Source organism: Eptatretus burgeri, chromosome 8 (assembly GCF_056783735.1).
Source record: "Eptatretus burgeri isolate ZD-2024b chromosome 8, Ebu_testis_v1, whole genome shotgun sequence".
NCBI classification, from domain to species: domain Eukaryota; kingdom Metazoa; phylum Chordata; class Myxini; order Myxiniformes; family Myxinidae; genus Eptatretus; species Eptatretus burgeri.
The window spans coordinates 54,649,392-54,677,067 of record NC_140968.1 but is presented as its reverse complement, the minus strand read 5'-3'; the positions used below and the strand labels follow the sequence as shown (position 1 = coordinate 54,677,067).

The 27,676-nt window shown below is 45.3% G+C and overlaps 1 protein-coding gene across 3 annotated transcripts in view; it reads left to right on the top strand.

Annotated features, from left to right (window-relative positions):
* The window catches only part of MFSD11 (major facilitator superfamily domain containing 11), a 65,525-nt gene that overhangs the window by 13,292 nt on the left and 24,557 nt on the right, over positions 1-27,676 (top strand). For all 3 annotated transcript variants that reach the window (XM_085892131.1, XM_085892129.1, XM_085892132.1), the window contains 4 exons: positions 3,765-3,817; positions 18,883-18,990; positions 19,809-19,888; positions 20,123-20,219. In XM_085892131.1, the coding sequence (XP_085748257.1) occupies positions 3,765-3,817; positions 18,883-18,990; positions 19,809-19,888; positions 20,123-20,219 (338 nt within the window). The remainder of the gene's footprint in view (positions 1-3,764; positions 3,818-18,882; positions 18,991-19,808; positions 19,889-20,122; positions 20,220-27,676) is intronic.

Sequence of the window (27,676 nt, the reverse complement as noted above, 5' to 3'; positions counted from 1 at the left end):
TCAGGTCAGAACAGATGCACTGTTTGCACGTACTCTTTTTGTTTATAAAGAACAGGAGCTCGTGTGTATAAATGTGACTTCAAGAACACGTAAATGTGCTTCGGTACGAGCACGTGCCACAATCCGGAACCATTCAGCGTTATAGTCCTGGGCACAATCGGTATCGTTCAAGAGGTGCGATTCAATGGCAGAATCACTTTGAGCAGGCATTCTTGTTGGGTTCTTACATGTACGGGGTGGTTGTGTACGACCAATCTCCAAGTTGTTCCGGATTGCCAATGGAATGTGCTGCTCGATCCGAGTGATGTGTGACCTACTTACCTGGCATCACACAGGCACTGAAATTCATAAATAATATTGTTCAGTCTCATGGTAGGGAGCACATCTTTCTAGACTGAAGGGAGCAATTTGTGGGTGGTAAAAATCACTCTCGTTGCAACAGAGTTTTAACATTGTGAAACTGACCGTTTCACCTGTTCAAACTTTTGAGAGATTTTACCTCTCCATGGCAGCTTTAGACAAACCAAGACAAACCAGACACTGTTCTGGTCCAAATATAGTGTCCTCAGACCGATTGGCAGTTTTGTGCTGTATGAGTCGCGCAGGGTAGCCATTCTCCCTGAGAATGGTTTTAATGCGCTCAATTTCGGCAGCAAGTCGACAGGGTGAACATATGGCCCACACTCTCTATTAACATGCATACATGGGTGCACCCTTGACTTTGCAGATGATGCAGTCATCTTTGCGGAGACTTTAGACATCCTCTTGGGGGCCCTCGAGGTGCTGAATGAGGAGTCGGAGCCGTTGGGATTACGGGTTTCTTGGGTCAAAACTAAGATCCAGGCTTTCGGTGACATCTTGGATGCTGCTGTCCTGTCTGTGTCTGTTTGTGGTGAGGATGTTGAGGTCGTGGAGAGATTCACTTACCTTGGCAGTGATATTCATGTCTCTGCTGGCTGCGAGTCAGAGGTCAATAGACGTCTGGGTCGGGCCTGGGGAGTCATGGATTCACTGGATCATGGGGTGTGGCGCTGCCGGTACCTGTGCGGGAGGACGAAAGTCCGAGTCTTCAGGTCCTTGGTACTTCCAGTCTTGCTCTATGGGTGCGAGACTTGGACTCTGACCAAGGATCTGAGACGGAGACTTAATTCCTTTGGTACCAGGTCTCTTCAGAGAATCCTTGGCTATCGCTGGTCGGATTTTGTGTCCAACGAGCGGTTGCTGAGAAAGACTCTGATGAGATTTGTGACCTGCATAGTCCATGAGCGTCAGTTGTGGCTGTATGGACATGTGGCTCGTTTTCCTGACTCTGATCCTGCTCACCAGATTCTCTCAGCGAGGGAGTCTCATGAGTGGAGGAGGCCAGTGGGTCGACCACGTGCCTCATGGTTGCAACAGGTTGACCATCATCTCAAGGAGATGGGGATGGGCCTGGCATCTGCCTGGAAAATGGCCAGACGGAGGCCCCTGGAGTACCGGCGGAAAGTGGACGCAGCGACGTGCTGTTCTGGCACATGCTCCCATACCTGACCTGACCTCTATTAACAAGCGTATTCATGAGGGCAATCTTGTAGTGTGTTCAGCTAAAGGAGTCCCACCGTGTGTACTGCCCAGTGAAGGTGGCCTTGCGGTAGATTGTCGTCAATAATCCATCCTCAGTCTTCTCAACTAACACATCGATAAAGGGAAGTACATTTGATTGCTTGGTCTCACACGTAAACTTTAATGCAGGATGGAGAGCATTGAGACGTACGAGGAAGTCAGTGCAGGTGGTCATTAAAATTTTTCTTTTTTCTTTTTAAAACAATGCCCCAGACCCTGACATTTGCGGACTTTTTCAGGAACATATGCCCTGCTAATAACGGGGTCCGACAGTACATTATAGGGGTACTTGGTTGAAAAATGAGAATGTGTACTCCTGGCTACCACTAGGTCGCGTTTGTGGCCTACGTGAGTGCAAGCAAATGGACCCAAATGCAATACCCTCTTCTCTGGTGAGCCTAAGAACTAGATCTGTGCAGCCATACTGACCAGCTGGAAATGTGTGCCAAAAATAATAGACTGCACCTTCTCCAGTGAAGAAGAAGAATATTTCAACCTCACCATGAGACAGCTCTGCACTAAAGCAAAAAGCTGAAGAGGTTCCACCTGCCACAAAACCAGCAAGAGGTGAACTGGAGCATAACTAACCTCGGTGGCATAATAGTTGGAGTGTTCTCTCTGAGTCTGGGAGGTCAGCGGTTCGAATCCCAGCCAAGTCATACCTAAGACTTTAAAAATGGTACATGTTGTTTCCTTGTTTGATGCTCAAAATTAAAAAAGATAGAGCACAGACAAACAACCATGGGCTGGGAAGCATTTTGCAGACTTTGATGGGCCTAATTGTCTCCTCCTGCGTCTAAGTGCCTCGGAAGGGAACTCTTACTTAGATATCAAGAGAAGGAGGAGGAGATAATCCTTTACTACAAAGCATATTCTCAACACAAGGCTTAGGGGATGCAAGGAAAGGGAGAATGTTTCATGGTGGTCCTTGAAGCATGATCCTTTTCCAACCACAATGGAGTTGGATACTTTGAATCATGGGAGGACACAATTCTACCTTCTGAAACCCTCAAATGGAGAGCATGATTACAGCCAAATTGAGAGCATGATTACAGCCAACTGGAAAGCATGGCTTTACTGTTCCTGTTTCTACACAATGGTGGGTCAGAATGGAGCAGCTGAAATGTCTGTGTAGCAGGAAATCAAAAATGAAGTGAAGAAAATAGACTTCTTATACCTGCCAGGTGGAGTTGCTGATGGGATAGCTCATTGGTCAGCGTACTCCTGATTCTTGACCCTACTCTAAACTCCCATCCTGGTATCTCTCTGGCAGGGCCTTGCATCAATGAGTACGCCATCCATCAGATGGGATGTTGAGCATGGGTCCTGTCTGCCAGCGTTTTCTGGTTAATGTTGAAGATCCCTTTGCATGGCAGCACCCGAGCAAACTCCTGCTACGACTAAGCCTGCAATTGAACAATGCAGCTGTCTTTATGAGGTTCTTGTCAGAAACAGCACACAACCAGGACAAAGCATTGCGAATGCTACCTGAATAATTGGTGGCCAGTGGCCTGTAAAAGAGGTAGAGATCAACGAATGGAGCTATGCAGGGTTTGGTGATGATCCTTAAAAGAGCCCTCGGTGCAAAGAAGCTTTGCCTTGAAACATGAAAATGTTCCTGTGCATCTATAAGTCTATACTATAAAAGAAGCCGTGTGTCTGCCCATCCGTGCGAGTTCCAGGCCCCTCTACACCTTTTGACCCCATAAAGATTCCCCAAGACTCTTGAAGACCCCCTCCCCCCCCAAAGGTTCTTGAAGACCCCCACCCAAAAGACCCTTGAAGACACTGTAGACCCTTTCAACTCCTAAGACCCCTTAGACCCTTAAGACCCTTTAGACCATTTATATCCCGAAGACCCTGTAGATACAATTGACCCCATCAGAACCCTAAGACCCAGCAACAACATTTGACTAACCATTCCTGTATTTATCTGAAATTTCATTTTGAAGAAATACTTTTACCTTTGAGAGCCATGTGTAATTTCACCAAAAAAGCCATAAACTCTCCAAGAAAAATTTTGAAATATGTGATGAAGTTGCCTGCTGATGATGGATTTGAGTTGTCATTTTGGTGCCCCCTCCATTTATGTGTGTATTTTAAAATTATCTCTATGTTATGGGTTTCTTTACTTCTATGAAAAAAATGTTTTCTTTCTGCAGGAAACGGTGCTTTCCAGCCTCAATGAAACATCAAATGAAAGTGGATATTTAAGGTAATATATGGACTGGCAGGATTGCCTAGAGGTATGCACACTCTCCTCTGAGCTGTCTAACTTGGGTTTGCGTCTCGGCTCAACTATAAATTGTCACCCTGGTGTTTTGCAGACCAGGCCATTCATCAATGCATGTGCCATGCCTGAGATGAATTTAAACTGGTGTACTGTCTGCTTCTTTTTTGTGCAGAAGATCAAGGCTTGTGTAAGAGTTAGAACATGGAATTGATCAGGATGCAACAGAACAAAAGGGACAGTAGAGAGGGGGTGTTGCGGGGGGGGGGGGCACCAACAGCAGCGTTGAAAGACAAAAAAGAGGGAACTTGGACACTTGGACAAATATAGGGTGTGGGGAGGAATGAGCCATATGGGGTGGACAAGATCTATAAATAAGAAAACTCTTAGGAGGGAAAAACTGGAAATTTGATTCGGGGGGTGGGGGGGATGGGTGGTGTAAAATATCGTGATTTTGGATGGAGGATGATCTGAACAGCTGTCTTGAAGACCTGGAGGTAAGAATGAGATTCAAACTAATGTGCAAGTTGTTTCCGCAGGTAGGGAAAAAGAGGAACGAATGAGTGAAGGTTAGCAGTGATGCTGGATTTTGGGAGTTTCATCAGAAGGGGGTTGATTGTGGAGTGTGTACGCCCTGTAGAAACCTTGAGGTGCAAAGCATGGAAGGAGCAGAGGGTGCAAGGTCAGAAAGGAGGTGGGAGAACACAGAAAGACTTCCAACCTGTCTACATTTAGAATGTGATCAGCCCATAGACTTGACTTCATCATGGGAGATTCCAATGATCTTGCAGGCCTTGGTTTCCATGGCACCAAGCTGAGCAAATTGTGAGGCAGGAGCGCAACCCTAGAGGGGAGAGCGGTACTCCATCGAATGCTGCGAATGAAGGCCTTGTAGGTGGACAGGAGTTCATGTGTGCCAAAAAAACACTTTGTACAACAAAGGATGCCTTAGCTTTGGAGGCCAACTTAGAAATGTGGTTTGCTCAATAAAGATCATGGCTGATCATGAGACCCAAGAGTTTGAGTGACTGAACTTCCTCAAGACGATTGTTAAGAAAGTAGATGGGAGGGTTTGCCAGACGGTTCTTTCGGAGAGTGTGAGAGTTGTCTGGATTGAAAGACTTTAATTACAAGTGTTTGACCAGTTTGTGATTTGTCAAGGTCTGAAAAGAGGGAAGAGGCTGCTGCCTGTCTATCTGAAGGATGAGGGATGTCACGGCAGAGGGTGGAGTCGTCAGCAAAAAGTTAGATATATATATATATATATATATATATATATATATATATATATATATATATATATATATATATAATTGATGAAGATCAGTAATAGGAGTAGGCCCAAAACACTGCCTTGAGACACTCCACCCTTAACAGGGAGAGGAGATGAAAGGATTCTGAGATTGGAGGAAGTCAGTAAGCCATACTGACTTCCTCTGATGTCGGGTTGGCCTTTGATGCCGTAGGCAGAGAGTTTTGAGAGCAAGGCAGGATGATGGACTGCATCAAAAGTTCAAGATTTATCTTGAGGGATGGCCCTGATCCCATGTCTGACATTGAGGGTCTCCATCCATTTTTGTGAGAGTCGATGCAGCATTTCCATGGTAGAGTGACCTTGTCTGACTCCAAATTGGTAATCTGAGATGAGGCCATTGAAGGAAAGGAAGGATTTCATATCAACTGCGATGATAGATTCCATGACCCTGCTGATTATTGGAAGTAAGCTTTGGTCTGTAGTTGAGGGGATCAGTTTTTGCACCTTTTTTATGTAATGCAGTGATGTGGCTGACTTTCAAGCAGATGGAAGATGACTGACGGAAAATGATAGGGTGAAAAGGTTAGAGAGAGTAATTGCAAGAGCAGCAGAGCAGGTATCTAGGAAACGTGAGCTGATCTCATCAGGTCCAGTTGCAGAATTAGAGCCGAGGGTTGCCAGAAACTTCTCCACCTTCTCAGTCCAGTCCAGGAGTCCAGGAGTAGTTGGATGTGACTGTGTAGGGTGGGTATAGAGAGTGAGGGTGCAGGACACAATATATGGAAGTAAGTTGCACAGAATTGAGGCATTCAGCCTTCTCACGAGCAGAGTTGACTGTGGTGCCATTTTAAGAGAGGAAAGGGATGGAAGGGCAGCATACCCCGGAGACAGATTTCACAAGGTGCCACGAGGTTTTAGAGGAGAGGGACAAGTTTGAAAGTTCAATCTTGAGGTTGAACATGTTTGGATGTTAATGATCTCACTGTGTACTTCGTGAAGAGTAAGTGAGTTATTGCCGGCACCCTGAACAAGTTATAAATTCCTGCCCTAAATACCTGTGGGAAGGCAAAAGTAAACCTACCAATGTAATATTTGGCAGTGCTAAATCTACATTTGGACAGAACACCAGAAAGAAGAAAAAACAAATATATTAATTTATATATACACAAATAAATGTCACTGTGTGTCTGTCCATCCATCCATCTCCTCCATAACTCCAAAACCATGAAACCTAGCGGCCCCAAACTTTGTATGCATACCAAGGGAACTTCAAGGTAGTGCATGAATAAAAATTTGTTGTTTGGGTTAATATAAACACCCCTTTTGAAGATAATTAATGGTGTTGTTTAATTATATCCTTTATCAATGCGTTATCCTTGGTCAGCTCGCGAGCCCCCGTTTAGGTCTTAATGGTGCCCAGAGATGCCAGCATTCATGGTGTTATTTCATTTCTGAACATGCCATAACCTCGAATCTCTTAATCTCAGCCGAATAAAAAAATTTAAACTTCTTTACTGACTTCAGCAGCAGTACCGACTGCTAAAAAATAGAGTTAATTTGCCCATTTCAGACATCGCCTGACATTCCGGGTGCATGGTGTTTACATGACCAATCAACGATTGCTAATCACTTGCCAAGCCAGCAGTTCCTTATGAACCGCTTCATTGGTGTACTTGCTTGAGTGCTTAAGCCACTTGGCGAGTGCTATACAAGCTGCTTGGTTGTGTGTATATATATATATATATATATATATATATATATATATATATATATATATACATACATACATATATATATATATACATACATACATACATACATATACATACATATACATACATACATACATACATACATACATACACACACACACACACACACACACACACACACACACACACACACACACACACACACACACACACACAGTGGGGATAACAAGTATTTGATACACTGCCGATTTTGCAGGTTTTCCCACTTACAAAGCACGTACAGGTCTGTAATTTTTATCATAGGTACACTTCTACTGTGAAAGACAGAATCTAAAACAAAAATCCTGAAAATCACATTGTATGATTTTAAAATAATTAATTTGCATTTTATTGCATGAAATAAGTATTTGATCACCTACCAACCAGTAAGAATTCTGGCTCTCACAGACCTGTTAGTTTTGTCTTTAAGAAGCCCTCCCATTCTCCACTCATTACCTGTATTAACTGCACCTGTTTTAACTCGTTATCTACATAAAAGACAGCTGTCCACACTCAACCAATTAGACTCCAACCTCTCCACAATGGGCAAGACCAGAGAGCTGTCTTAGGACATCAGGGACAAAATTGTAGACTTGCCCAAGGCTGGGATGGGCTACAGGACAATAGGCAAGCAGCTTGGTGAGAAGGCAACAACTGTTGGCGCAATTATTAGAAAATGGAAGATGTTGAAGATAACAGTCAATCTCCCTCGGTCTGGGGCTCCATGCAAGATCTCACCTCGTGGAGCCTCAATGATCATGAGAAAGGTGAGGGATCAGCCCAGAACTACACAGCAGGACCTGGTCAATGACCTGAAGAGAGCTGGGACCACAGTATCAAAGAAAACCATAAGTAACACACTACGCCGTCATGGATTAAAATCCTGCAGCGCACGCAAGGTCCCTCTGCTCAAGCCAGCGCATGTCCAGGCCCGTCTGAAGTTTGCCAATGACCATCTGGATGATCCAGAGGAGGAATGGGAGAAGGTCATGTGGTCTGATGAAACTAAAATAGAGCTTTTTGGTTTAAACTCCACTCACCGTGTTTGGAGGAAGAAGAAGGATGAGTACAACCCCAAGAACACCATCCCAACCATGAAGCATGGCGGTGGAAACACCATTCTTTGGGGATGCTTTTCTGCAAAGGGGACAGGACGACTGCACCGTATTGAGGGGAGGATGGATGGGGCCATGTATCGCGAGATCTTGGCCAACAACCTCCTTCCCTCAACAAGAGCATTGAAGATGGGGCGTGGCTGGGTCTTCCAGCATGACAACGACCCGAAACACACAGCCAGGGCAACTAAGGAGTGGCTCCGTAAGAAGCATCCCAAGGTCCTGGAGTGCCCTAGCCAGTCTCCAGACCTGAACCCAATAGAAAATCTTTGGAGGGAGCTGAAAGTCTGTGTTGCCTAGCGACAGCCCCGAAACCTGAAGGATCTGGAGAAGATCTGTATGGAGGAGTGGGCCAAAATCCCTGCTGCAGTCTGTGCAAACCTGGTTAAGAACTACAGGAAAACGTCTGATCTCTGTAATTGGGCATTTCCATAATTTCGGACGTACATTTTGGACACATTATTGAGATAGCACAGACACAAAGATTGAGAATATGAAACTCTTATTTGGCCATGATATGACAAGTGTTTAGTAGAAAACAAGTAACAATGAAAAAATAGTGTCAACACGTTAATGACCTTGGAATAATTAAAAAAATACCATGTGTTCGGATGTACACAGAAAAAATGAATTTTCTGACTTCATAAGTTCAATTAAAAATTTATGTGGTGTGCAGATTTTTTTCAAAAAAAGTGCATTTATAATTTAAAAGTTTTGAACAGCTTGTACAATTCCCTTCAAAATGGTATATAATTTGTGCTGATAATTTCATTTTGAAATATTGGCTTCCTGGTTGACAAATTTATGGAACTGCCCAATTGCAAACAAAGGTTTCTGTACCAAATCTTAAGTTCTGTTTTTCTGATGTATCAAATACTTATTTCATGCAATAAAATGCAAATTAATTATTTAAAAATCATTCAATGATTTTCAGGATATTTGTTTTAGATTCCGTCTTTCACAGTTGAAGTGTATCTATGATAAAAATTACAGACCTCTACGTGCTTTGTAAGTGGGAAAACCTGCAAAATCGGCAGTGTATCAAATACTTGTTCTCCCCACTGTGTGTGTATATGTGTATATGTGTATATGTATATATATATATACATATATATATATATATATATATATATATATATATATATATATATATATATATATATATATATATATATATATATATATATATATATATATAGTTGCGAATTCTGGCCCATCCGGCGTGCAATCGGCCGCTTGACTCGAATGGCGACCGCGTCGCCCACCGGAACGGACAATTCAGTCGTGACCCTCCGGGAACTACCGCCAGGAGCCAGTCACGGGTGGGCGTTTAACCTCACCACAACTCAGTCCACATTCTACCTGTGCGAAATAGGGTCCGATCGCCGAATGGTCGATTTACCTAAGTACCCGCGTGGATAGCGTACCGAGGAGTTGTACCATGCCACAGGTCGACTCCGGACACGAACCGCTTAAGCGGCTCATTCCGTACTACAGGGATAACCGAACGGAGTTATCGTCGACCTTGACGGTTCAGATTAGTTACCGGGTGTTTTAAAACCCACTTTTAATCCCTTACGTGATGCAAGATGGAGATTCAAACAAAGGAAAGGACGCAGCGAAACGGGGAACAATTGGACCAGCACATTTATTAGGGAAGCACAGAAGGCACGTATATTACAGTCAAGCAAAAAAACACAATAAAAGCAAGCAGATCTACAACCGAATATGATTTACACGGCAACACTTATAACAGTTCTACTTTTCAGGACTGGCGCCACCCACAGACATTTACACAAAACCCCAAAAGAAAAGAAGTCGCGACTTCCCTTAGCGCGTCGAGTCCTTAGCGACCGTAACTCCGAGTCCCTCCGGCGTGGTCCACTGTGCTCGTGCCTCGCGCCTGCACGTGTCGTCCGCCCGACAGGGACGAACGAACAGAACCTCCGACCAGGAACAATCACCACAACTCTCGACAATCGACCGAACCAACCAAGAGCAAGGATTCTCCACCCCTCGACAACCGACCGAACCCAACTAAGAGCAAGGACTCTCCACCCCTCGACAACCAACCGAACCAACCAAGAGCAAGGACTCTCCAACAACTCTTGCCTTTTGTAGGGTGGGGCTCCGCCCTTCGCCCCTCCCCGTTTCTGGCTCCACCTCCCTTCTGGAAGCTTCCCAAAAAGGGGCGTGCCCTCTCGTCCCCCCCCTCCCCGCGCCGCACGGGGGACGAGGAAAGTCAGTTTTGGCTCGGGGCCAGGGAATTATTCCCCCAAAATCAGGCCCCCACCTTTTTCACCTTTGACCTCTGGCTCAAATCACACCTCCCCCATGCCAAAACGCGGGCGTTTTGGGCGGGAGATCTTGGCGGGAGATATTCATGCGGGAGTTTTTGGTGGGAGATGCCCCTTCGCACACCGGGTTGCTGCTGCCACTTCGCTCCTTTCATCCGTCCCGCTGAGATCTTGACCGTACGGTGCCCGTTAAATGGCGAGTGGCGAAGATGTGGTAGCGTAGTTGTGGAAGGTGGCGTCACGGTGTGAATGGCGTGATTGTGGGTGTCGTGTAGTGAATGGCGTGATCGTTGAGATGTTGGTTGTGGCGATGTTCGTGGTTGTTCTTGCACCAAAGTAACGACAGCAAAAGAAAAACGACTAACTGAAGAATTGCAGCCCGAATGGATCACATATATTCCCTCTAAACAACGGGTTTGGGCTAACTACACATGAACTTACTGATATATCTCAGCTGAGGACCCTTTATGGTGTAATGCGAATTTCCACAACTGTAACACTACCCCCTCCCCTTTTTACAGACTCGTCCCGTGTCGTCAAATTTTCGTGTGCCATCATGTGTAGTTCTCCCCTAATACGTTTTACCTTCGGATCACTGAGTGCAACATTCAGTGTATTCGTGTCCCCAAAATAAACAACCTGAGGGCTGAGTAACTAACTAACAAACACACTCATCCAGACGACTTAAATAAAATGCCGGCGCTATGACGTACATGCCTGGGGCGCACTCATATTCACAGTACATCTTAACAACTTAACCTTACAAATCTTACACTAACTATGGCCCAGGATCAATGAACTCTGCAGGAAAAAAAGCAAAGAGTCAACCGGCGCACGGGCCGCTACTGCAGGCCCGTGTTGTAGCTGCCAACAGGACAGTCCTTGCAACTTCCCCGACGATCCTGGCGCACGTGGTAATGAACAAGGGGGGGGGCAAATCAAAACAGAATGGGGGCTGGTGAACATGGGCAGTGGGCATGGCATGGCAAAGGTGGCAGGCACACACAGCCTGCAGAACCAGGCCGCCGCAGGCGAACACAGCCGGCGGACGATCCGACCGGCAAAGGCCTTGAAGCAACACAGCTGCTGACGATCCGGCCGGTACAGGCCTCACAGCAAAACAACATCCAGCAGACGAAGTTGGCCGGCCTCTCGCTGTGCAGTGCAGGTCGGTGGAGGGAGTGCGGTGGTGCTGGCCACACAGAAGGCGGGCTTGGACCCACCGACCTGTCTCCCTCCCACCTATCGCCTTTGCCTGTCTCCGTCCATACCCACCCCCTTAATTTGTAAAACCCAATTTAGCCCCAACTTATTTTTTTGTTATTTTTATTTTTTTGCTCTTCCTTCCTCCCCACTATAAATCGTCCCCGAACCCCCTTTATTGTCTCTGTTCGGCTAACCTATCTCGTCACCTAGCCTACTCCCAACCCCTACGTTCCCTTCCTGGAGGGGAATGAGGGAGGGCTAGCGTCCTGCGTCGAGGCCCAACTCAAGCCTCAGGATGGCCTCCCCAGACTTCAGCGATCTAACCCAAAGTGGGTCCAGCGACCCACTACGAGAGCGAAGGGATGGATGGTGCGGAGGGGTACACTTCCTAATCTACCCTAACCATTATCACTTAAACTACCGCGGGGCTTTCAACAAGCGCCTCTCGCTTAATCTACTGGTTCTATCAACCCAGATTCCCGTCGCCTGTGTTGGTGTCCTCTCAAATTTCAGGCCTTGCCCCCCAATTTTCCTTCCGTGCCCTCACACGGTTTCGTGGCTGGGACTCGTGGCTCCCTTGGCAGGCACTACCCTCTGCCGATTCTCCAGCTATGGCACCCCCGGGCACTACACTGCCTCCAAGCCTACCAGCTCACTAAACACCGGGGAGTGCCCTCCATGGCGACTCCCCTGAAACGCTCACGTGGCAGGCTGGCGCCCCGGGCCCCTTCCCTGGGTGCCCGTGTCCAATGCACTGCCCACGTGGCTAATGGCGCCCCGGCCCCCTGCACCATGCGGGCGCACTCATGCCCACTACACTATCCCGGCCCCCCATGGGCCCTTGGCCTACCACGGCCTACTGGCCCGGTGCCCGGGGTACCCACTCAGCGATACTCACCGTTCGTAGCCACGCTCCCAGCCCGTCAACAGGGCTCCTGCACCCCTCCAAACGGGTTTCGAGCCTACTTTCCCACCAACAACAAAACGACCTCCATTTTGTCAATTTAACTAACCCACAAGCTCACATTACACTGACCCCGGGGTCCCTTGGGTGGGAATCACTCCTCCCCCCAATCACTCATCGCACCATGCATTCCACAATCACTCCATACACTCAGGCCCGCTTGCCTCACTCACTCAACATGTACAGTTTCCTTTCCACACTTCTCAACTCACTCATCGCTGATCTCTGCCATCCTTCTCACTAAATTCCCCAACTACCTCGTGCTCCCACGTCGTCCCTTACACTATAGCACGTTCCATTTAACACTACGTAGCTAAGCTACGTCCCCTCAACACATCCACAGTCTGTCACTGTCCTCAAAATAATCATTTTCCCTCCTAAATCTCACTGCATCCCTCTACCTAATCCATTCCACGGGCCCCATGAGGACTTACCCCTACCCCATGAAGCCGGTCTAGCTAAGCTAACCCTTCCCCCTAGCTAGTTGTATCCTGTGCCCGGGCAAGGGGGTCTTCCACCCTTTGCCTGGGAATCCTGTTCACCAGAAGTGAGGCCCGTTTGTTTTTTTTTTTTCCTCTCGCGAAGCACCAGCGTGGCAACTCGCAACCTGCGCACCAGCGCAGCAATTCACAGCCGTGCACCTTGGCGTGACGTCATGGCAGCTGTTCGCGTCCCTCGTCCCTCTTGGACGGTACCATCCGGCAGGGATTCACCCTCCTGCCGGATTCCAACCATACACACAGCCATGACGTCACCCGGCGCATCAAAAAAAACAAGCCTCGCGTTTCGAGGGGTTCCCCACGCGAACACATGTGCTAAGCCCATTGGAGCTTAACACAAGCTTGCGTGGAGAACCCGTCCGGTCCGAATCCGTTATCCAGTCTAACCTTTGTCTGTCCGCGGGATCGGCAACATCCACCGCTGGCGTTTACGGACCGGGTTTCACTCCCGCAAGCGCGCATGTGGCAGCCTCGTGTGAAGCACGGCAAGGACCTCGCGCTCGCTGCCGTGCAAATCCGGCACGGTCCCCAATCCAGCTACGGCCACTACTCGGCTTTTGTCCCTCTGTCGCCGTCGTCTCCGTCGCCATTCGACCCACGCACACCTGCGTGTCACGATGCTCACACACCACTCCATTACACTCACACCGGGAGACGTGGCTGCGTGCTCCCGCATGCCGACCGTCATCTCCCTTACATACCGCTCTCTCACACACGGTCTCCCTCACACAGACCCTTTCACTCACACACGCGGTGACACTCACACGCGGTGCCTCATCCACACACGGCATGCTGGGAAGCACGCACCTTGGCTCCACACACACCGGGACAATCGCACTGGGGATTCGTGTCCCCACAAGGGTTCCGGGGCCTCTATACCCCCAAGCTGCATGTGCACCTGTCCACAGCACTGGTCCCCTCGAACTCGCTCGACACGACCGAACTCACCTGGTCGTAACCAGCTTCAAGGGAGAATCACGTCTCCCTCCGTTCCCGAAGGAGGCTATCCAGCTGCTTGCACCGGGTCCCAACACGTTCCGCCAGCTCGCCCACATGGTCCTCCACTACCTCAATGTGTGTGTGTGCTCGTCCCCAACCCCGTCCTTATCGTGCAGTCTCTCTATTTTTTCTGTCTCCCGTGTCTCCATACATTTTCTCTCCTTGTTCCCAATTTCTGTTTCTTCCTGGTTCCTTTTTCCTTCCCATTTGAGTCGTTCTTCCTCTCTGAGCCCCATTAGCTGTTCGTTCTCACTCCCGAGCTCCTCAATCTCCGTTGACTCCAATCTTGCTCTCCGTTTTAGTTGTTCAATTTCAAACTCACATTGTGCTTGTTTTCTACCCCACAGTTTCTCCTGCTCTTCATTTTCCAATCTCGTCATTTCTTTCAATTGGCTCATTTCCTTCCTGTGTTTAATTTGCTGTTCTCTCACTACTCTTCCTTGTTTCCTCTCCTGTCCTTCCATCTCCAGCTTCTTGGTTTGCTTCATTTGGTTAATCTCCTTTTTGTGCTTCATGTGCTGCTCTCTCATTACTCTTCCTTGTTTCCTCTCCTGTCCTTCCTCTCCAGTTTCGTGGTTTTCTTCATTTGGTTAATTTCCCTTTTGTGTTTCATTCGCTGTTATTTGTCTATCTCCTCGCACTCCAGCCTTGCCTTTTCTTCCAATTGGTCAACCTCGGCTTCATGTTCCTTTTGTTTTCTATCCCATTGTTCCTCTCGTTCTTCCCTCTGCAATCTCGTTGTGTCCTTCAATCTCCTGATTTCTCCTTCCTGCTTCATTTGTTCTTCCTTCATTACTCTTTCTTGCATCTCATTCTGCAATCTCATCATTTCTTTCAACAGACTGATTTCTTTCTCCTGTCTCATTCCTTGTTCTTTGTATTTCCTATTCCACTGTCTTCCTTGTTCCTCATTCTGCAATCTCGTTATTTCCTTCAGTTGGCTGACTTCCTTCTCCTGTCTCATTCGTTCTTCCATCATTACTCTTTCTTGCATCTCATTCTTTAATCTGGCCTTCGCTTCCAGCTGTTCGAACTGTACAGTGTGGTTCCTTAACGTTTTATTCTCCGTCCTTGTTCTTTCTTCTCTCACCATCCTCAACTCGTTTTGTAATTCCGTCTCTTTGTTTCAGTGTTTCTGTAACTCGGAAGCTTTTTCCCATAATTCCTCCCTCAACATCCCCAGCTCATCTTGTAATTCCGTCTCTTTGTCTTCAAGTTCCTGTAACTCCAAAACTTTTTCCCGTCTTTCTCTTCTGGCCTCATCACCAATTTTGCATGCTTCCTTTCAAAATTCGGTCATTTTCCTATTGGATTCTTTTAGTTCTTCCTGCCGTTTCTTTCCTCTTTCTATCTCCTGTTCCAGGCTTTCTCTTTTCCGATTGCCTTTTTCTTCCTCTCGCTCTAGTTCGCTCCTTTCTCTTTTTAACTCGTAGGTACTCCGCTCGACTTTCCTCCTTTCTCCCTGTAATTCTTCGAACTGTCTTGACTTTTCCAATATTTTTTCCTTTAGTTGTTTTAATTCCAAATCGTGCTCCTTTTGTTTCTTTTTGAGCTCGGTTTTCCATCCTTTCTCCCATTGTTTCCGAAGCCCGCCAATGTCCGCCTGCCTCGCCTGCCCTGACCACACGTTTTAACGCAGTTGCTGAAAACACTCGCCTCGTGTCGTGCCGTTCGCCGCGCCATAAATAACCGCTCGCTCACGCCTCGTGCCGCACTGAAGTGCGGCCGCGCCGCCATCTTGTGACTCCGTTTGCCGGCAAAGTTCGTGCTCAGAATAGGGTGAGCTCTCCCACGGATTCAAATTACAAGAGGTACCATCCCGGGCCATGGATTATACATTAAAATACATATCTAATACCCCCAGCACCCGCTCGCCTTGAAATGCCATCTTATTTCACGTAAGCGGATTCAATTTGGCTCGCTCGTAATTTGGGGGGAACGGGGGGGGGGGGGTTGCTTCGCACACCCCTGGTCCGTTCCCCGTGAATTTAGCTTGGAAGCGGGGTGGATTCGAATCTTACAAGGAGGGGGATGAGTTCATATCCCACTCCTGACACCAATGTTGCGAATTCTGACCCGTCCGGCGTGCAATCGGCTGCTTGACTCGAATCGCAACCGCGTCGCCCACCGGAACGGACAATTCAGTCGTGACCCTCCGGGAACTACCGCCAGGAGCCAGTCACGGGTGGGGGTTTAACCTCACCACAACTCAGTCCGCATTCTACCCGCGCGTAATAGGGTCCGATCGCCGAATGGTCGATTTACCTAACTACCCACGCGGATAGCGTACCGAGGAGTTGTACCACGCCACAGGTCGACTCCGGACACGAACCGCTTAAGCAGCTCGTTCCGTACTACAGGGATAACCGAGCGGAGTTATCGTCGACCTTGACGGTTCAGATTAGTTACCGGGAGTTTTAAAACCCACTATTAATCCCTTATGTGATGCAAGATGGAGATTTAAACAAAGGAAAGGACGCAGCGAAACAGGGAACAATTGGCCCAGCACATTTATTACGGAAGCACGGAAGGCACGTATATTACAGTCAAGCAAGAAAACACAATAAAAGCAAGCAGATCTACAACCAAATATGATTTACACAGCAACACTTATAACAGTTCTAATTTTCAGGACTGGGGCCACCCACAGACATTTACACAAAACCCCAAAAGAAAAGAAGTCGCGACTTCCCTTAGCGCGTCGAGTCCTTGGCGACCGTAACTCCGAGTCCCTCCAGCGTGGTACACTGTGCTCGTGCCTCGCGCCTGCACGTGTCGTCCGCCCGACAGGGACGAACGAACAGAACCTCCGACCAGGAACAATCACCACAACTCTCGACAATACCAACCAAGAGCAAGGACTCTCCAACAACTCTCGCCTTTTGTAGGGTGGGGCTCCACCCTTCGCCCCGCCCCGTTTCTGGCTCCACCTCCCTTCTGGAAGTTTCCCAAAAAGGGGCGTGCCCTCTCGTTCCCCCCCCCATCCCCGCGCCGTGTGGGGGAGGAGGAAAGTCAGTTTTGGCTCGGGGCCAGGGAATTATTCCCCCAAAATGAGGCCCCCACCTTTTTCACCTTTGACCTCTGGCTCAAATCGCACCTCCCCCATGCCAAAGCGTGGGCGTTTTGGGCAGGAGATGCCCCTTCTCACCCCGGGTTGCTGCTGCCACTCCTCTCCTTTCATCTGTCCCGCGGAGATCGTGACCGCACGGTGCCCGTTAAATGGCGAGTGGCGAAGATGTGGTAGCGTAGTTGTGGAAGGTGGCGTCGTGGTGTGAATGGCGTGATTGTGAGCGTCGTGTAGTGAATGGCGTGATCGTTGAGATGTTGGTTGTGGCGATGTTCGTGGTTGTTCTTGCACCAAAGTAACGACAGCAAAAGAAAAACGACTAACTGAAGAATCGCAGCCGGAATGGATCACGTATATTCCCTCTAAACAACGGGTTTGGGCTAACTACACATGAACTTACCGATATATCTCACCTGAGGACATTTTATGGTGCAATGCGAATTTCCACAACCGTAAATATATATATATATATATATATATATATATATATATATATATATATATATATATATATATATATATATATATATATATATATATATATATATATATATATATACACACAGTCATGCGCCGCTTAACGACGTTCCGGGCAACGACGGATCGCATATACGACGGATCTGCCAGCTCTGATGAAAAAAAAAAAAAAATGCAGCTGAAAAATTCCTATCGCCGAGTGATGGAGCCGACATAGCGCTGCCAGTCGTATAAAAATAGCACATACAATTACGTACGCTGTACAGTACATAATACCTCATAATGATAATAAACGACAGTGTGGCCCTGTTATAATGCGATCGTTGAGGTCCATAAAATGTCATCGTGAAAAAAGCAGGGTCGTGCTATATCGGGATTCAAGGAAATCGTCTTTAAAACTGAACCAATATTTGCACGTTTACGTTCCAGCAAGTAAATTACCTTTGAATTGAAGAATTCCGCGAATAAATCGTTGTTACAGTTGAAATTAAAACAAATTTGTTTTGAGTGAAGCTTTTCATGTTGTTAAAACAATCGCACTGTTCCAAAAATATATATCACAATTGACAGGCGCTCGTTTCTTCATTTATAAATTATAACATCGATGCAATGATTACGTATTTATAAAATCCAAACGCTATTTATTCATCTTTCTATAATCGATGCGAGAGGAGATTGTAAGCTGCTGCGAACAACACCGATGGCCGTCATGAACAGCACAAAGGTAAAACTAACGTGTCTTCAGTCTCTCTTGGATGCGTGTTACAATTGCCGACAGTATTCAGTACAGTAACATGCTGTACAGGTTTGTATCCGAGGAGCAATAGGCTATACCATATAGCCTAGGTGTGTAGTTTTTTGTAAGTACGATGTTCGAAAACGAAAAAAAAAAGATGTTCGCAAACCGACGACGTCGCTTAACGACACGTTTCTCAGAACGTAACCCCGTCGTTAAGTGGCGCATGACTGTATATATGTGTATATATATATATATATATATATATATATATATATATATATATATATATATATATATATATATATATATATATATATATATATACACACACATAAATATATAGTGGTTGTCACCATCGATCATATGTACTGTAGTCAATTTGCATAATTTCTTGCAGGGGTGCGACCTTACCGCTGATACTGTGCCCCCTTTAGGTTAGAGCAGTAGTTGAGGCGATTGTAACAAAAAGGGGGAGGGGGGGGGAAATGAGTTCAAAAATGTATTTGTTGCATATGTACAGTATGCACATTACTCTTTATAAAAACTTTTATTTATTCCTTGAATAACATTCTCTGATTGCATAATTTGGCACATCATTATGGCTGACAATATGTATGCTGACTATTGATGATAATGGATGTTTGCAACTTGAAGTTCACCACAAATCTTTTTGTTTTTAGTCTGTCTATCATCTATGGAGTCTTCTCTATCTCGAACATCTTTGCTCCTTCTGTGGTTGCACTCGTTGGGCCAAAACTTTCGATGATATTTGGAGGAGTTGTCTACAGGTGAGCGATAATGCGTCTCGGGTGAATCGTATTGGGGTTTTTGCCATAAGAATTACAGATGTTATATATATATATATATATATATATATATATATATATATATATATATATATATATATATATATATATATATATATATATCTGTTGGGGCTAATGGGGTTTGACCTTTCATTTTTCATGGACATTAATTTGTATACCTTACACTTTTATTTGTATTTGTATGCTTTATACAAACTAATATTCGCTTTAAATAATAATAGTAAAGTGGGTTCTGTTTTTTAAGGGGATATAACCTGCAGACTGAAATCTATATTCCATCTTCTTTGCCTATTGTCAAATGCAAATTCTCTCGGTTGCACATTTCATTCATCAAAAATGTTTGTCTTATTTTAAAACGTACCTTGGCCCCTCCCCACCACACCCACCTCGGAAATCTGTTTATCCTGTCCCTAAATAAAATTGCACTATTTATATTTCCCTTTTTCACAAACTAATTTTTTTTTTTGGGGGTCATATTATTTTGTGATGAAGATTGACCATGCTGGTAAAAGGGATTTGCTGGGGGGAGAGGTGTGGGTGTGGAAGGGAGAGCAGGGATCATGATTGATGTCCGCCAGTGTTAATTTAATTTTTGGCCGGTGAGGCAATCATGGCTCGGGTACCTGTTGAATACAAATACTGTATTTCTTTATTGAATGGAAAGCTGCATTTTCATGAAACAATTGCTAACGTTTTAATAGGAAATGTAACTTGCAGAGTGAAGTTCTATCTAATTTAAGCAAGTGTTCATTGTTTTATTACCCTACCCCATTATTCAGCATCTACATGGCCACATTCATAGAGCCCATGACGTGGTCTTTCTACACCGCGTCAGTTGCTATCGGAGTTGCTGCTGCAGGTCAGTTTTGTGGAGAACTTTCTAAAGCTGTTGCTTTGAGTTTTCAAATTTCAAACTTTGTCCTGGTCTCAATTATTCTTTTCCACAATTAATTGAATGAATAATTGTTTTTTGAGACATACGCAGAATGATGTGGACAAGATGAGTAGATTGGTAAGTTCTGTGGTCAGTGTTGTATTAAGAAAATTGACAATATTACTTGCCAGTAATACTTGTTCTCCTGTTACTGTGCAGTACTTTGGACAGCTCAGGGTACGTGCCTTACCCTGAATTCTGACAGCACCACCATGGCTCGTAACACCGGCATCTTCTGGGCCCTATTGCAGTGCAGGTGGGTCTCGATCATCTTTCCTTGATCGGTGGTCGGCTCCATATAGGTTTAGGGCTTCCATTGGCATTCACACAATGTCACAAAAAATAAAAAAGATAATGATTGGCGATGTTATTTACTTATTTAATTTGGGTTATTAATATTTTGCAGGTAAAAATCACAACAGTTGGAATTTATCAATTTTGGCAAGAGATCTGTCCATAATTAGAACCCATCTCTTCATAATTCTAAAAACTGAAAACTGTTAGATTAGGGTGATTCTAATGTCAACCAGGGCCAAGTGTGCGTCGGTATAGTTGATGTGCCCTTTAAAAGTCAGTCCAATGCTAAAAGCAGTGAAGCACATTGAGGCTTTTTTGCCCTATATTATGAGTTAATTTGCTTCTAATTTTAAAAGGGGATTCCTAATTAATAAATATAATGCACTTGTTCAGAAAAGCTCATCCATATGGAATGAAGGAAGATAAATAGTGGCTTTCCATGGGCGGTGCTTCCGGCGCCATTTTGCGGATTTTTTTTCTTTGCTCCTCTCAAGGATTATTTGGAGCCAAGAACAATATCTCTATATATATATATATATATATATATATATATATATATATATATATATATATATATATATATATATATATATATATATATATATATATATATATATATATATATATATATATTGTTACAGTTCTCGAAGCCGTATGCATACAACATACAGTTGTCCCGAGTCAGTTATTCCATTAATATACGTGTCGTTAGATCCCTTCCTTGTGTTTAGTGGGAATACAAGGGAGTGTGTTGTGATGGGCTATAGTTAGGATTAATAAATCATTATTCCCCTTTTATTTTATTCCCTCCTTTTATTTTCTGAGGAAAAATCGTCTTGCTTGCTACCCTCATTTTGCTGGCCACAGCGTTCCACTGTCTATCCAGCGACTTGTTTTCTGAGGCAAAATCCATGACAACCCATGGTACCCTCTGCCTGCTTGCCCCTCGTCTCGCTTGCCACAGCGAGACAACCCACGGTACCCTCCCCAACGATCGCTTCTGAGGCAAAATCGCAACGTGCACCATGGAGTAGACCGGTGCTTTGAGTATTCCACAGTCTACTCCAAAGCAGACTGTGGTGAATCACGTTCGTTTTGCAAACTAACGAACTAGCGTCTGGCCGAAAGCCCTCCCAGAAAGGCGGACCACATGAAGGCCCGGTCCAATCGGAATGCTCGGATCGAATGATGTCGGTTACGCCATGGCTCCTCCCCGAGCTCCGTGATCTATAAAGTACGGAGCAATCCTCAGAGTTGGGTCGAGTTTGTTTTGCGGGTCGTTGAAGAGGTCGAGTTAGAATTGCGAGTTGTTTGGTCGTTGAAGAGAATTGTTGTGAAAGTGTTCCTGCTGCCTGGCTCTGCCTGGGTCTCGCCTGGACGGCCCGCCTACTGTACTGGTCCTCGCCCACACGACCTCGACCAAACCTCTTGACTGGTCCTGCTACTGCTCAACTCTCGCCATTTTGAACTCGCTTTCCTCCACTCAAGCTCCTGCTGCAAACATGAATACCACACGTGCGGCTGTGGACCGAACTGCACAGCTTTTGTCGGGTGCTGTACCATGGAGCACCCTCCCCCTGAAACGCTCAGGTACCAAAACTGTGACCTCAACTCCCTCCCACCTTGGCTGCAAAAGTCCTTTGCCTTTCATTGGGTTTATTTTGTCTGAGTGTGTTGGCGCCTGTCCGTTAGATAAGCCTGTATAATAAGATCTTCATTGTTGTGATTGTTGTTGCTTTTATTAATTTTGTGTCAAGTCTGCACTGTCTGCTTTTGTAAGTTGCTTGTATAACTGTCGCACCCCACACCTCTCATCTTTCCCTGCATTACATCCCCAAAAAAACCTTTTTGTTGTGCCACATGCTTTTCCCCGCTTATTGTCAATAAATAATAATTGTAGAAATGTTCCCAGCTCGTCTTTGTCTTTTCCTTCATTGGTCCAGCATGGTTCGAATCTGAATTTAGCCGGGTCTTTATTCCCGATAATCCATTCCTTCTAGCCGGTACATCCTTGGCAGTGCCGCTCAACTGCATCTGATCCGGAAAGGTAGTCGGTAGGTGGTAGAGTGATCCGGTTCAGGCAAGGCGTACCGAGAGCGTGGTTCCCTGATCGTCGAAACCGCATGGTTAATTAGGTAACTTGATTCTAGACAGGACGACCCTACGCCTCGCAGTTGAAGTATTGGCGTCCACGGTCGGTTAAGCGACCCGCCGCGTCACGGATTTATCCGTGAGCGATGGCCTACAATTCCGGGGAGTCTGGTGGGAATTGACGTAGCTCGTGGTCGTCTCACCCGACCCCGCCGGCCCGCAACAGTTTGGTGTCAGGAGTGGGATATGGACCCCCCCCCCAATTGAGAAATTTACGGGATTCGGACCAGGGGTGTGCTTAGCAACCCCCCCCTTCCCCCCAAAATTAAGAGCAGGATTCAAATTTTAGGTAAATATCGGTGCGGACCAAGCCTAGCTGGTTCAGGTGGGTTTTGAGAGTACAATATTGGAGGACTCTGTGGCTCAGGCCAACACCTTTGAGGGAGATCTTTCCCTACAGCCATACCCAGAGGTAACATTGGGGGCACTACGACAGCGACAATGCTTGGGCACCCCCTGCATCAAATTTTCCCCACGAAGGACCGAGCAATCCCTATCGGATCCACACCCGATCATAGCAGATCGGCTTCGCCCAAGCGATTTGACATGAACCAGATGGTGGAGATACTAACACAAATGATGGAACGGGGGCAAATCCAACAGAGGAGTGATATGCAAAACATGGAAAACCGAATGAATGGAAATATGCAAGCACTGAAGGGGGATTTACAAAACCGAATGTATGGGAATACGCAAGCACTGAAGGGGGATATGCAAAACATGGGAATAAACTTACAAACACTAATGAAGGCGGAGCTGGCAAAGGTAAAGGGTGAAATGCAAAACATGGATAGGAAAATGGCAGATGAGATAAGTACTGTACGTGAAGAAATGACCGAGTTGAAAGGGAGTGTGGAAGGTGTTGGACCACAATGGAGACAGGTAAGGAGGAAGTGACGGATAAGATAACGACAGTTGGACGAGAAGTGGATAAACTCAGACAGGGGATGAAGGAAATTAAGAAAGGACAAGGGCAATTAAAAGTAGAGATTGGAAAAAAACACAACCGCGATACAAAATTTAAAACAAGGCCAGCAGGAAACAAAGGGGGAATTGGGGGCCGTAAAGGAAGAGTGTAAAATGAGACACGGAGAAATGATAAAAATGGTTAAAGAGATGGGACGGAAGGTTGAGACGAAGAGTCAGGAAATGGGGAAATGATTAAAGAAACATGAGGACAAGACGAAGGACTGTTTTAGCATAGCAAAGGAGGAATTAACAAAGACACAAAGGGAGATAGAACAGGTAAAAGATGAATTACATAAAGTAAAAGAGGAGCAAACACAGATAGAGGGGAAGGTAAGGGACATTAAAGTGGAGCTTGTGGAATATCTTGAGACTCGATGTAAGGGTCAGCATTGCCTCCTTCAGGAACAGAGGGAGAGGATACGCTCCCTCGAAGCAGACTGTGACCAGGTGGGTCCGGTAAAGGTCAGGCTGTGCGCGGTGAAGCAAGGGCATGATGCGAAGGGGTACATGCCAAGTTTGGGGGGGGGCAGAGGCTCCGGGGTCTCTTTGCCTAACACAAGCCCCCAGTATGTTTGTGCCGGAGTCTGTGCAGAGTGCGAGTAATATGGCATGGTCGAGTACACAAGACGGTGCCCGGGCGCGCATCGACCCAGACGGGGTTGACAAATTGTCCAGGCGAGTGGCTTGGGCTCTGTGGGGGTAGAGCACCGCCGGAATCCAGAGGGTCCACCCCTGCATTTTTTCCCTCAAGGACTGGTGAGTGGGGCTCGGAACCCGGGAGGCCGGACGGTGCTGCTAGCTCCGTACGACGGAAAGACCGACCTGAGGGCGTATTTGACCACGTGGCCAGGGGTAATGGCTGGAGCGCGGACGAGAGTGGGATCCATCTCGTAGCGGCACAGCGGCTGAGATCTTGCCCACAATACCCCCGGGAGCAATGACGTTGGCAGACCTCCGTTCGGCCCTAAGTAATCTATTCGGAATAGAGCAGCAGAGCGAGCTTGTTAAAGCTCAGCTCAGTGGATGAAAACGGCAACCTCATGAGAAAATGTCGGATTTGGCTTATGACATTTGCCGCGCAGTGGGGATCGCACATGCGAACATGGCAGCACCCTACCAAGAAGACCTTGCCCTGGATTACTTTATCCAGGCTCTTGCGGGCACCGACACCGGGGTCCTGCTGACGACATTTCGGCCAGAAAATCTCCAGAAGGCGGCTGACACTTCCACCCGATGGGAGGCAGCGATGCCGCTGGCCAGAGGGTCCGAGCGCCATGCGATAACTGTCTGGCAAGTGGGCCCTGTGGACGGTCGTGAGCCTGGAGCCAGGACTGGACTTGGCACCTGAGCGGAACTGGAGGGAATGGTCCGGGACATGGTTGACCGCCGGTTGGCAGGGTCTGGATCGTGCTCTGCATGACGTTTTCTTGTTTGTTTGTGTGCAGGATATCTCAAAAAGTTGTTGACTGATTCGGATGAAATTTGGTGTGCAGGTTGGGTGTGTGACAAGGACAAAATTATTTGATTTTGGTGAAGATCCAAATTAACATTGGGATACGATGATTTAAAAAAAAAATTTAAATTGATTTTTCACCATTGAGAGATGGGGCCAAAAACAATATGTAGCACGGTATTTCAAAAATGTATTGGGCCCGATATGTTCTACTGGATCAGGCATTGCGTGGTGGAGGTATGCGCTCTACCTAGTGCCCTTCTAGTTATGGATGCAAGAGGAGACTCCCAGTGCCCCATTTACAAAGCATGTGTGGTCGCCCAATTGTTTGAACGGCGTGACACTGTTATCCATATGTCATGGCCTTCTCAGTCACCACATCTGAACCCAATCAAGCATTTATGGGATATTCTGGAACGATGCCTGAAACAGCGTTTTCCACCTTCATCAAATTAGTGTGGGTTGATTGACTTTCTCGTGAAAGAATAGTGCCACATCCCTCCTGCGGAATTCCAAACGCTGGTGGACCCTATGCCACAGCTCATACTGGCCATACATAGTGGCCCAATGCCCTATTAAGTGACTTTACTTTGGTGTTTCCATTTTTTTGTCCACTACCTGTACATAATAGGAAATGGTTAGTGAGAATGTCATGTAAATGATGAAGTTTATGTTCATATAGTTTACCAGAACTGTAAATGAAGTTGCTTTGATACAACTCAAAAGTCTTCTTTTATTTCTCAATCTTGCTGTATCAGTTTGTCATTCCATGCATATGGGTTCAGTATGTATAGGGATGTGCATATGGGCAGGGGATCAGATAATTGGTGCACAGGTACTCATGCGCAGTTAAAAAAAACTAAATGTGTACTTTAAAGATGCTCTGAAAGGTCAAAAGTGTACGAGAACAACAAAGGCCTTTGATGGAAGGTTTTCTCAGCTAGTGTAGGTACGATTCTTCCGTGAAATTCTGATAAATGATATACTGTACTGTGATTTCAAAATTTAAGTGCACAAAATTGAGTTTATCAATGATAACATTATAATTTATGTTATCTTGAAGGTTTATAACTAAAAATATTTAACAAACAGATATGATTAGAACACACGAGCAAAGAGGAAGAATAGGAGGTGCAGGAGCGTCCAGAACGAAAAAAAGAGTGGCTTGTGAGTGTCTCGTCTGGAGCGGACATTGTGAGAAAGCGCTTATAGAGGAGTAAGACGCATACTAAGCTGGGAGGCGCTTGGAAAGCAGACGAGTATGCTTGAAGCTGACGGTTTTTTTTTTGTTTAATGAGTACCAAACCATTTCTGCTGTTACTCATTGAAAAACCTAATAAAAATTGTGTGAACCGCTGCATATTGGTTTTGATGCCCAATAATTGTGTTGTTACAATAGTTTTGTTACAATTGTTATATATATATATATATAGTTTTGTTGCAAAAGTTTTGTGGATACATAGTTTTGTTACACAGTTTTGTTGATGTATAGTTTTGTAACAACATTTTGTTACAATAGTTTTGTGGATATATAATCTTGTTGCAATAGTTTTTATACTGTGTATATATATATATATATATATATATATATATATATATATATATATATATATATATATATATATATATATATATATATATATATATATATATATATATATATATATATATTTTTTTTTCTATAAAAAATAGTTTCGTTACATATTTTGTGGATACATAGTTTTGTGGATACATAGTTTTGTGGATACATAGTTTTGTTACAATCGTTTTGTTACAATCGTTTTGTTACAATCGTTTTGTTACAATCGTTTTGTTACAATCGTTTTGTTACAATCGTTTTGTTACAATCGTTTTGTTGATGTACAGTTTTGTGGACATAGTTTTGTGGATATATAGTTTTGTTGCAATATTTTTGTGGGTACATAGTTTTGTGGATATATGGTATTGTTACAATAGTTTTGTGAATATATGGTATTGCTACAATAGTTTGGTTGATGTATAATCGTTTTGTGAAGAATCAATCTTTTTTTGTGTTTGTAAACTGAGAAATGGCTGTTTTAATCTGTTGTATCTTGTTTCTGCAGTATCAAATTAGGTGTTGGTGTCAATAAACTAACCGTCTTTAGTCTGTAATAGGTACCGGAAAATTGATTGTTTCCCAACGCAGTTAAAAAAATAAAAAAAAAAGTTTTTTTTTTTTTTCTTTTCAAAAAACAAAAGTTTTCCACACTTTGATGGTAATTTTTTTTACTTTGGATAGCCAGATGCTAGGAATCCATGTTCAAATCCCAAATACTTAATGTATGAATTTGTATGAGGGTGAGTCAAAACATATCTGCAATATATTTTTATTTTCATAATACGAGTGTTACTACAATTGAGCATGTACAAGAGCATCATTTTTCCACTTAGTCCCCCTCCTTTTCAACACACTTAGTCCATCAGTTCACAAGCTTCTGTATGCCCTCAGAAAAAAAAAAAAAACGTTTTTGGCTGAGTGATGAGCCACCGATGCACCACTTCTTTCACTTGTTAGTCACTGGCAAAATGGCGGCTTTTTAAATAATCTTTGAGTGGACCAAACAGGTGAAAATCTGAAGGGGGCAGGTCAGGATTGTATGGAGGATGCTCCAACACCTCAAAGTTCAATTGCCGGAGGGTTTCCACAAGATGGGTGGCAGTGTGTGGATAGCATTGTCATGTAACAATGCAACAACTTTTGACTGTAGCTGGCAGTAGCCCTCGGCGTTGCCATAGAATATTTGGTTTTTATCTGGTCCCGGAGCATTTCACAATAACAGACACCATTTACCTTTGTGCCCCCCTCTTGATAATGTTCCAAA